At 43.9% G+C, this 12,054-nt stretch overlaps 1 protein-coding gene across 1 annotated transcript in view; it reads right to left on the bottom strand.

The window, feature by feature from the left end:
* The window catches only part of LOC147463097 (pentatricopeptide repeat-containing protein At4g18975, chloroplastic-like), a 56,043-nt gene extending 44,484 nt beyond the window's left edge, over nt 1–11,559 (bottom strand). The window contains exons 1-2 of the mRNA XM_086487327.1: nt 11,365–11,559; nt 1,339–1,489 (exon numbers count right to left, since the gene is read on the bottom strand). Of these exons, the coding sequence (XP_086343453.1) occupies nt 1,339–1,489; nt 11,365–11,528 (315 nt within the window). The 5' untranslated portion in view covers nt 11,529–11,559. The remainder of the gene's footprint in view (nt 1–1,338; nt 1,490–11,364) is intronic.
* Nucleotides 11,560–12,054: the final 495 nt, after the last annotated feature.

The raw sequence follows: 12,054 nt of genomic DNA, 5'->3' as shown, positions 1-12,054 counted from the left end.
TACAGAGTTTTCGGCACAGCACCTCAAGGACAACCAAAAGGAATTCAGTCTTTTTTAAACAAGGACATTTCACAATGTCTTCTAAAAGAAATATTAAAACATAAGGAATTAAACACAAATGATATCACATTAATTATATTTTGCACTTAAAAAAGATGCAAATGAGTAATATGTAAATATCTTGAAGACTTGCTCACACTTTCTCAAAAGTGGAGGTGACAACACAGGCTCCAAGAGGTTATGCGAGGTGATGCTTCGACCATCAAGGCATGTCAGACACCATTGGGGTTGATCTTTTGCATATGAGAGCATGTCAGAGACGCCAGACCACCTTCACACTCACCAAAGGACAGGTAGAGGTAGTGAATCCTTGGGGATCACATTTGCTAGCGAGCATGTCACTTTACTATGGACAGGCAGGTAGAAACTGATTGACACCAGGATATGAGGCTTTGACCATGCCATCAGGCTTTCAGGAGCCCCATACAGAGGGCTGGCTATTCCATACACTGGTCACACCCACTTTGATGTATCGGATAGAGAGACCCCAGTTAGTTATGCTGTCACGGATTATTTGTAGCAAACCAGGGTACTTGGTTGATGGGTCAAGCTGCATGCATTCCTCAAGCAAAGAGGATATGCAGCGGATTCATACAAAGACAAGGTACTTGGTTGATAGGTCAAGCTGCATGCATTCCTCAAGCAAAGAGGATATGCAGACTATGTCGGGAGGAGATAGAGAGTGAGGAACACTATGTTCGTAGATGCAGAGTAAACACCGCTATCACAGATAGATAACCCACATTGTTCATGAATTTCCAGGCATTGATCCCCTAGGTGAGACAAAAAAAGATTGACGTATGAGACCAACACCTCAAAACGAAAGTCGCAGTTCTTCTGCTGCCTTAGCAGAGCCCGCTGATAAATCTCACAGACTTTGTAGTGTATATGGAAGCTCTGATCGGAATGGCACAGCCCTCTACTCCAAATTTCCATACTTACCTACTCTATTCTCTTGGTAATTTTCATATAGTCAGAAGAGTTGTCTCTGTTTCTCCGAAAAGTTTGTCATGAAAAAGAACCGGTTATAAATAGGTTCTATAAAAAAATTCTGAGCTTATGGTACAATTTTTAATACACTCGGTGTATTAAAAATTGAAAGATGCATTAGAGGTTCTCAAAAGGGTTTTCTGATGTTCCTTTTAAGTCACACAAAGCGTTGAATCGAGAACCTAGTAAAAAGCACACTCAAGTTTTCTGTTTTGGTATATCTTGAGGTGGTAAGAGTTCACGACCAAAAAAGCTGAGCATTACTTCTGCCAACAGCCTGCTTTGTACCTTTTTTATGAGCTCCTCTGCCTTTGGACTGATACCATAGCGTGGATCTTGAGATACAGCACGACCAGATCTTTTCCTCGGTGCTCTTTGAAAATGTGGTGCTCGGATTTTCTTTGCAGTCTCCTTTGTCTTGGTTGCCTGAAAATCAATGCTGAAAATATAGATTGATATATGTAAAAGAAAAAGTCCTGCCCTCAAAAGGAATGTTGCCCCTTGTTAGCAGCTAAAAACAGGTAACTGCCTTTTAAACTTTGCATTAAAGGATGTGTTATATTTTCTGGGGCAGCGTAGAGCAGCCTATTGCCCTGTCGGATTCCACAAGATACACACACTTATGCTTCAACAGACAACAATAGCACCATTATGAATTGGAAATTCAAAGCGAGAGCACTCATTTCTTCCTATGTAAACATCATCTTGAAAAAAGTTGACCAGATAATAATATTTCTACAGATGCTCTCACATACATTGTGCATACACAATATGGCATATCAATAGTAAGCTATCATGCAGCAATCTTTGGGCGCCACGACTCACTGCCTCTTGCTGACACAGATTGAAAGACAACAGATTATGATGCTATCCCACATTAGATGCAGTAAATCCTCAGTCACGCATGATATTGTCAAAGTAGAGATGGCTAAGCCACCCATGTTAGAGGAGACTCTCTTCCGAGGCAGTACAAGAGGTGAGAGAGCTACCACACGACAGACTCTCCTACAGCGCATTCGAGGGATCCAGCCAATTGGCAGAGCAGATGTTGGGCAGATGACACAGTGGTTCAATGCACATCGTTTTGATATAGATCAGCTCCCCCCTTTCCAATTTGACCCTGACTCACCATGTTTATAGCTTCACATCCAATGACACTGTCTTTATGCAAACATGCCAATGCCCATCATTATCAGACAACACGTTCTCTACCATGCAAACACCATACAGTTTCACAATCCGAGGGTCATCCAGTCATCTCATCCCGCATCGGAGCTCTTGATATTCCGGCATAGCAAAGTTAGCCATCACATCCAAACCGCGCTGATATTTAAAGGGGTGACTAAGATCACATACCTAGGCAATCTCGGCCAGCTTGGAGTTATTGATGCACCAGATTTATGTGCTTCATAAAATAGTTTATAGAATAACACAAAGTTCACATGTGTCAACAAAATAACATAGTACATCCAGATACAACCAAACGCTCCCCAAACCGAAGTTTGCGTCGTTCAAAGGGCTCTCAAGTACAATTAAACGCTCACCAGACCAAAGTCTACGTCATTCAAAGGCATATACAACCAAACGCTCCCCACACTGCAACTTGCGTCATTTAGAGGCCATATACAACTAGACGCTCCCCAGACCGCAACTTGTGTCATCTAGAGGTTTTCCAAACAGCATTGAAACCAACATTACAACTAGAATCAAAGAAACTCAATCGGCACGAAGACAAGTTCAAAATAGATAAATTCTATTTCAAACAAATGGCAAACAGTATTCTCAAACATCTAAATACAAAGCAAACTTAAGTCATTTTGGGTTGGTCTCCGTCAGTCAAACTCAAAGGACGAATAGCTTTCCATTTTGCATCAGAGTTATGGTCAGTTCGCGATTTGAATGGTAGCATCGTTCTTGTCGTGCCAAGGCATGCCCGAAAGAGCATCACTGCCCTAGCTTCATGATATGGAAGTCAGCCTTGCCACGATACCCTTGAATGGTGACTAGAAAAGCACCAATAAGTGGTACAGCTTTACTGGTTTCCATTGTGGCTAACTCAACCTTCACTTCTCTAGCAAACTTATCATATTCAAAGTCCATCTGCTTAAGGAACTCTAAAAGGATGAAATTCTCGGTGGCTCCTAGATTGAAGAAGATAAGCGCCTTATGGCCATTGATTTGTCCGTAGGCTTTGCACAATTATTTGGAAGCATTGGGTACAGAGATGCCATAAATATCGGGAACAAATCCTACTGCACTTTTGGCTTTCTTGGCAAGAGGTTGCTCTGGAGTTTTATCACCTTTATTAGAACATACAGAAGAGGCGTGTCCCATCTGCAAACATTCAAAGCATCGGCCTTCTTTCTGTAGAGTTTCTCATTGGTGAGTTGTCAAACGAGGGCGTGCAAGTTGATTTGAATTGTCATGAGAATCCATGGTCCATAAGCTCTTGGATTGTCAAAACTTGCTTGAACAAACAGTATTCCAACAGATGTGATGTCAGTCTAATGATACAGTGCTCACACTTGTCCTTCAAGGTTATCAGCTTGAAGAAATACACCGAAAGGTAGATATCTAGGAAATTCTGGCTGTAGTCTTCAATGGTTTCCCCATTATGCCAAAAGCTAGACTTCAAATAGGGATGTCAAGTAGCTCCGAGGAAAAATACTCTTGAAAGCTTGCCAAGTCCTTAGAGCGTGAGGCTTGGTAGTTATAGAACTCCACCACTGCATAGCATTGTCTTTGAAAAAGCGACGGCTCGAGAGATCTTTGATTCTTCAATGTAGTTCCCCAAGGCACAAATATTATTCAATTGCTGCACTAACTATAAGGCTTTCTTTCTATCTTTCACTCCCAATAGGTGAATTAATTGTAGATCCACCATCCTTGAAGTCCTTGGGCTGATGCGTCCAAATCTAGGATGTGGATAATAGGGAAAGGCATACATCCTCCAACCGTTATACCTAGTGGCGGTGCGGGAGGTGGTGGCAACGGCGGTGATAAAGGCGGTTACACTAGGTAGAAGTCAGATGGTTGCACCATATTTCTGAAAACTCCCCCGATCAAAATAGAAGATTGTGTAGGTTGTCAAGAGGAGGCCCTTGTACTTTCTAACTTGGTGAGGAGGAAAACCAAAGGCAACAGAGGTGGCAACATGTAGTTCAGAAACTACTGAAAGCTCTGCAAAATCGCCAGGTTTTGCTTAGGGTGCCTTGAGAGTATGTTAGGGAGTTCATCGCGAGGAGGAGCTGCACGTACTTTATAGAATCTAGAAACGCCATCTTGTCCTTGTCTGTTCGGGAGGGATCGGTGTGCTTTCAGAAAGGCAGACGCCTGAAGCTCTGATACCACTGACGGGAGGGCACCATGTGCCAACTCAAAGAACAGACTAGAAGAGACTTTTAGTGCTTCAAACAACTTGAACACACACACACAGAATGGTTACAAGTTCGGGGTGCTCCTCTGCTTCTTGCCAATCTGGAATGCCAGAAAGAGACCCACGTGTACATATTTATAGGCCCTAGGCACCCAAAAAGAGTTACATGAAGCACTATAGCCCAAAATCCTGGCACTAAAAACCACTCCCGTGTTTTACGGAAATCCACAAGCCACATCATCAAGGTTCTACAGATTCCGTTGCGTCCAAACAACTACCACATTAGCATCTTTCCGCAATTTACGGGATCGTGCCACGTTAGCAAATCTTTAGGGTTCTTTATTCCACTCTGCCTGTTGTCCATGTTGGGGTTTTAATGGCCCTAAATCCCATAGGGACTGACTACTCGAAGTGGCTGCATAGTGAGATCAGGAAAGTGAGGAGGGTGCTCAATCCCCTGAAAGCTCTAACTTGTAGTGACCACCATCCCCAAGGGCAAAAAAACCTGCAGAGCCACACCGTGCATAAATAGCACAAGTACAGGAATGTACCTCCCAACACAAATCACAGCATGCCAAGCATCAAGAATAGTTGCCTCAATCTCAGCCATAGGTGCAGTAACCCCTCTGCGACCCCAAACTTCCGGCCAATAAACTTAGCATCTATCAAAATAACCTCCAACCAGTGAAGCATAGAGAGAGGAGGTCCCTCATCCCACCTCATACAATCAATACACTCCTCTCTCCTAGCTGACAGCCATCCTAAACCCTAACCAGAAAATTCCAAATCGGCAACTAGCGCTCAATCTCGTCCAAACATCTCAGCTCTTGTACGGTCATACCACCCCACCTATCTCTCTCAAGACATGCACCAAGGATCTCATAAAAGGAGAAGCTCTATCTGTAAAAGAGGGGGCTAGTATCTCACAATCCGTCTGCATGGGCCCCCGGCATCCACAAAACCACACGCTAGCAAGATGTATGTCCATGTACTACTTTGGCGTTTCTTTTACTGTGGTATTATGGATTTACGTGTAGTCACATGCAACTAGCAGTATTGGCCCTAGAAAGCTATTGTTGAGATAACAATGGATTTACGTGGTCGCATGCAATAACACTTAGCCCACCGCATCTGATTTTTTGAAAGCTGCTTCTGTGACAAGAAGAGCGTAAACTTTGATGATCCGTAAAGACTGTAAAATCAGCTCCAAGTAAATAGTGTCGCCACTATGTAAGAGCATGGATAACTGCCAATAGCTCTTTCTCATAGATTTGTGCTACCATGAAGAAAAACGTAAAGAAGACCCCCCCCCGCTGCCCATCAACTACCGGTGGTGCTGCTCCGCTGCTGGTGACCGAGGCCATCTGGCCAAAAAGTTAGAAACGCTAGGCAGCCAGATCTAAGCAGCCCTTAAAAGCCTGATAAATGGGAAAATAGGAGGTAGGGGCAGCAGAGGCTTGTGGGGCCATAGAGAAAATATCAACAAAATGCTCCTAGCTTGTAGGAGTCTAGTTGCCACATGCACATCTAACCCTATGTGCATGTGGACAAGCTATAACTCCTACTTCTAGGGTTTAGGACAACCTGAGAAATGTTTTGGTATCTTTGTGAGCCTGTACGCACGATGTGCATGTCCAGGCACTTTAGAGTACCTTTGATTGCACATGAGCACCGCCGGTGTCCACTAGGTGTAGGCACTGGGGAGTGTTCCCATAGTAGTCCTTGGTACCAAGAATAGGTAGATAGGGCATTTGAACCACCCCTTACTAATAGTTAACTTACCAATAAGTAACCTGACTAATAGTTAACAAGTAACCTAGCATCTATGATGAAGTCGTGGGGGCTACAGCTAACTTTTGTTTGCTCGACCTTACCCACAAGTGCATATATAAGTGACCGAGGGGTTCAACCCTTAATCAGTCCATCAATACCCATCAGGGGCAGATAGAGTCCAAGCATCTCTAGCGTTTTTTGCTAGAAGCAATACCTCTCCAACAGCAGCACCATTGGCTTTTTCCCTCATCTTCAGCCACATCTTCAGCCAATCGCCATCCTCGACAGCAGATTCAGCCCAATGTTTTCACCCTCATCGTCACGAGCACCTGTTGCAGTTGCAAATCCCTAGCGTTTGCATTAGCCAGTAGATCTCAACCCTAGCGTTTTATCAGAGCACATGAGCCCTTCAGATTTCAGCCCGTAACCTCATCATGTTTGCTAAGTCCAAGCCCTCATCATTAGCGTTTTCACTTTTCAGCCCTTACCCTCACAGATCCAAGCATCTGCCACACCCATCAACATCTCAGCATCTAGATCCATTGTGGCAGCATTTGTGTAATCTAAAGCAAATACCTCTCTAGCGATAGAGAGGGGGGCCCTTGGAGGGGGGGTTGGGACCCCATCCGGTGTAAGTCTTTCTCTCTCTATCACTCACAAAACCTTCATTCACAATATCTCTCTCTTCTCTCTCTCGTCTATTGCACATCTCTGTCATGAACTAAAGGAACCTTGAGCAAGCACTGTGCACTCATCCTGAGTTATGACCTTAAATCACTTATAACTATCTATCCTAGGAGATACCGAGACTAGACAAATCCATGGAGATGCCATAATTCTTGACATTCTCTAACAAAACCTAAAAGGGCTATTCTCTATTCCCTAAAATGCGAAAATAAACCCACTTTTGCAAATATACTCTAAATTTTTGAAAGTCTATTGATTAAAAATTTCCCTCATTTTGCACTCACATGGGAAACTTACATTTTTAGAGGAATACCCGAGATACTTTTGGTGCAAGAGCACAAGCTCTCCCATCAAAGACCATCTGACACATAGTGGTCTACCCCTCAAAGATGACTATGGACAAGTTGTGTTCTCCCAAGCGGCTTGGAGGGCTGAATATTTTGGACTTGCGACGTCATGTTCTTGTTGGAATTAGGGTTGCAGAGAAACGCACACAACTTGGAGAAGATGAAGGAAGCTCAAGGCACGCAATAGAGAGTGTATTACTTAGTGTGCAAGGGAAAGATAGATAGCCCTAGAGTGATGGGCGTATGTACAATGCACGGGGGAAAAACCTCCTAAAGAGGGAAAAAATGCCCCGGGGTCCTAGTGTGTTCACACACATCACTACCACATGTATATGGTAACAAATCCCCCCCTGGAGTGATGCGGTGAACGAGAGCTGGCACATGAGTAAAGGAAAGTGCCATGCCCTGAGGACATGATCAGTCCACAAAGGGGAGTAAGCCCAAAGCTTTGCGGAAAGCTTCAAGCTTCTCACGAGACAATGCCTTTGTGAAAAGATCTGCAAGGTTGTCCTGTGTTGGCACATAAGCCAAGCTGATCTCTCCTACTGAGAGCCTCTCCCTGACATAGTGGTAATGCACCTCAATGTGCTTTGTGCGAGCATGAAAAATATGCACAAGCTGCAACCTGCATGTAGCCCGAACTGAATGATCCTTTGGAAACTTAGAACGCTGCATCTTACCCAAAATACAGCCTTCACAAACATGTTTGACAGGTGCTTCAAGAGGCGGCAAAGAAGCAACCATATCAGATTTCTGCAAACGCAGCAAACTAGCAAAATTCAGATGACCAAAACGTGCATGCCAAAGTTTTGCATCTGAAATAGCCCTTGAATCTGCAACTGCATTTGCAAAATTTTGTCCACACTTGTCATACAAAGTGAGCTTATATAGCCCACGACACAAAAGGCCAGATGCAACAATTTCATCACGAAAACTGAGATCATGAACTGTACATCTGTCATCCACAAATTTGACTACAAGTCCAAGTCTAGCAAGTGCGGATACAGACAAGAGATTCTTCTTGATCCCAAGTATATAAAGTGCATCAACAAGTGTGAAAGAACTGCCATTAGCAGCAGTAAGCACAATCTTTCCAACTCCTTGAACTGGATAAGAGGCATTGTTTGCACAAGTGACTGAATTCCCATGAGGGACAGACTCGAGAGAGGTAAACAATTCACGATGTGAGGTAATGTGCTTTATAGCACCACTGTCGAAATACCACACATGTGAATCTGCAGCAACTGACAAGCATGCATCATGGACAGCAGGATTGTAAGTGCACTGCGCTAAAAGCCCATTCTGCATCAACATCAACATTACAGTCTTCTTTACAGAAGACTCAACAATGGCTGCATTTGCAATGAAACCACCCTCTTACTTCTTAGCCTCTTTGGCCTTCAACTTAGGACACGACTTGATCAAGTGATCATTAGCTTTACAATAATGGCAACGCATCTTCTTTTTGTCCTTATCACCAGAATTGCCAGACGAAGTGCTGCCAGCAGAAGCATTAGGAACAGTATTTTTGCCACTCACAACAAAACCATAAGAAGTGGCTGCATTGCTGTTACCACCCTTTCTTTGAGAAGCAATAAAAGCCTGTTCAACTGCACGCTGCCTAGTCCTGTTTTTTCTGGAAAGTGACTCTTGCAACAGCAATGTACATAATGCATCAAACTTGACAACTTCAGGATTTCCTTGGGTCATAAGTCTCCAAGTACTAGCAAAAGTCTGGTAAGAATCTGGTAAGGCATCAAGAATAGTTTGCACAAGGGAATTGTCTGAAATGACTTCGCCTGCAGAAATAAGTTGCTCATTGATATCCTTGACACTAGCAAGGAAAGTGTCCATATCATCTTCCTCATGCATAATCTTCGACTCCAGCTCTTTACACAGCAAAGCAATATTAGCCTCGTTGCGGCTTGCATAAAGACCTGCTAGAATATCCCAAGCCTACTTTGCAGATTTTGCTGAACGGATGTGAGGAACAATGGTGCGCTTCACAGACAACGCAATCAATGCATGAGCCTGCGCATCCTTTACATCCCAACGAGCTTGTTCTGCCGTAGGCAAAACAACTCTAACAGCAGCAAGACTTGCAACATCCTCAACATCGCCTATATCCTCAGAAACAAGACGTACATCAATGCCCTGCACAATGTTCCAAACGCCCTTTGACACAAGAACATGTTGCATCATATAAGCCCACATAGGGTAGTTGTCCCCATCCAACCTGTCCTCAGCAACAAACATCTTGAACACATCTGTGTTGTTGTTGTCAGCCATGGTAAATGTTGCACCTGATGTGAAAACTGCCCGAAAATAGAAGAAACGGAGCGGGAACAACACATGCTATATAGCACAAACCGTAGAAGACTATAAGGCACCTGTTATGCAGAAAACGGCACTAACAGAAATTCTGCACAAAATGACGAAATAGCCTGTGCAATGCTGCATGTAGTGGAAACAGAGGCCGAAATGAGCCCAAATCAAAAATCAACCTACGAACGCTCGCCAAAGCTCACTGAAATCGGAGAAAGTGAGCACGCGTATACTGGAGCAGCAGACGACTAAGCCCGGGGGGACACAACCTACTCTGATACCAATTGTTGGAATTAGGGTTCCAGAGAAACGCACACAGCTTGGAGAAGACGAAGGAAGCTCAAGACACACAATAGAGAGTGTATTACTTAGTGTGCAATGGAAAGATAGATAGCCCTAGAGTGATGGGCGTATGTACAATGCACAGGGGGGAAAAACCTCCTAAAGAGGGAAAAAAATGCCTCGGCGGTCCTGGTGTGTTCACACACATCACTACCACATGTATATGGTAACAGTTCTCGCTCGGAAAGCTATGCTATTGTCAATCCTGGTGGAGCAACTGCAGCCCTGGGCTCTCATGGTCTTGCATTTGTGTACGCATATTGTCACGCCATCTTTTGGTCATTGGCAGTCGAGATATTGAGACGTTATTTTTGGGAAGCTTGAAGGACGCATTCCTTGTTGTCCCTTACTTCTTCTCTCATTGGTGATTAGAAGGCTATCACTTCGCGTTTGGCATGGCATGGTAGACAATCCTCTGTGGGTAACTCCTTTCATTTGGAGAGTTTGCATTGGAGCAGGGCCTTCTCTTCCACTTTGGTTCAGCGGTCTTCTTGTCAAGCGTATTTTCTTTCCCAAAAAGGAATCTGCCAAGTGCATCAGACGGTGGATGACACGGGTCATGTTCTTTCATTCGCTGATGCAGTGTGCCGATTCCGGTTAGGTTTCCACTATTCTTCTTTATGGCAGGGAATCCAAAGGATGCTTGATGATCACTCACCCATTCCTCTGTTGAATGTGGACTCTCACTTCTCTGATTGGGACCTTGCTACTACCAGATTGTATTGCATTTCAACCGGTAATGTCTATGCCCTCCTGCAATCTGACGTGTGGATTGTGCATCATGGTAATCAATTGTGGTCACTCTCCAAGTCATCCTTGTGGTGGCAACGAACATTGTCCAACCTTTGGCAGAGTCATCTGCCTATGAAGGAACGTATTTTCTTGTGGCACTGCTTAATGGGAGCTCTGCCTCTTGGCAATGTATTACATGCACGGCATATTGCGCCTTCTCCCTGAGATGCCTGGAAGCTGAGGAGACTGTGCCACACTTGTTGTGGGGTTGTCGCTGCTCCAGAGTCTTCATTTGACAAGTGTCGCCTGCTCTTCGGCTGCGTTTTCCTTCCAGCATTTTCCATAGACGGTTTTGGCTTTTTGGGGTGCTCCAGTCTCCGCATTCTCAGTTTACCGTGTTCTTTACTTGCGTCAGATTTTGGGTTCTGTGGGCCATCAGGTACCATAGGAATGCATTAATGTTTCAAGGCACTGATGTTAACCCCTTTCCCTATTTAGGGCTGCATTTAGCTCATGATGCTAGGGACATCACTCTTGATGCCTACAGGATTTCCTCTTTTGACTGTTTCTAGCCGTCGGAGCCTCGTATCTCTTGTTTTTTCGTGGGTTTTCCTCGCTTTGAGGTTTCCCACTTGTAAATTTCTATCAACGTGATTTCCAAAAAAAGTGTGTGTGTGTGTGTGTGTGTGTGTGTGAGAGAGAGAGAGAGAGAGATTGTTTTCAAGGAAATACCTGCTCTGAGATGCGAATCCCCGAGTGACAAACATTGCCATCTTTGCAAAACGCTTCATGGTTATGCCAGAAGGGGCCGCTCTGCTCGCAGCGTCAGGCCAGTGAAGTGAACATCGTGAACGATAACAGGTGTTAAGCAAAAAAACAATTAATATGATGCACATTATTGTTATTGATAATGATAATGATATAAAATCGCGAGGCCTGCCCAGTGTCAGAAAAAAACTGGGTCCAATGTATGTTAACCGGCTGAAATTGTAAAATCAATCCCAGTTAGATTTTGAGCTTGCTTTAAAGAAAACCGAGACATATACACAAATTTGAGTGTAATTATCTGCAAAAGATTTAAATTTTGACCTAGAAACCGGGAGAATTTCAAGTTTGCCCCCTTATTTTTATCGGCTAGGGAAAATGTATTTTTCTAGCCATGGGCCTGCCTAGGTGAGAAAAACAGTTCAATAGGTGCAACCTGTTCCCTGTAAGAACTCAAGCAACAGATGTATGCTATTGTAGTGTTGAGATTACGGCATGCTATCAAGTAACATGTTGCATAATATATTAGTGCTTAGATTTTGTCAAGCTATAATGGAGATAGCTTGCATCTTAGAGAAATGACAATTGACAAGGAGGACAGCTAGTCAAGCACAACTTAGCAAAGTGAGGAATGGCCAACAAAGAAAGCGTAGAAAC

This window comes from Adiantum capillus-veneris, chromosome 2 (assembly GCF_014529385.1).
Source record: "Adiantum capillus-veneris isolate H3 chromosome 2, ASM1452938v2, whole genome shotgun sequence".
NCBI classification, from domain to species: domain Eukaryota; kingdom Viridiplantae; phylum Streptophyta; class Polypodiopsida; order Polypodiales; family Pteridaceae; genus Adiantum; species Adiantum capillus-veneris.
Note: the sequence above shows the minus strand (reverse complement) of the source record. Positions and strands in the feature narration are given on the sequence as shown.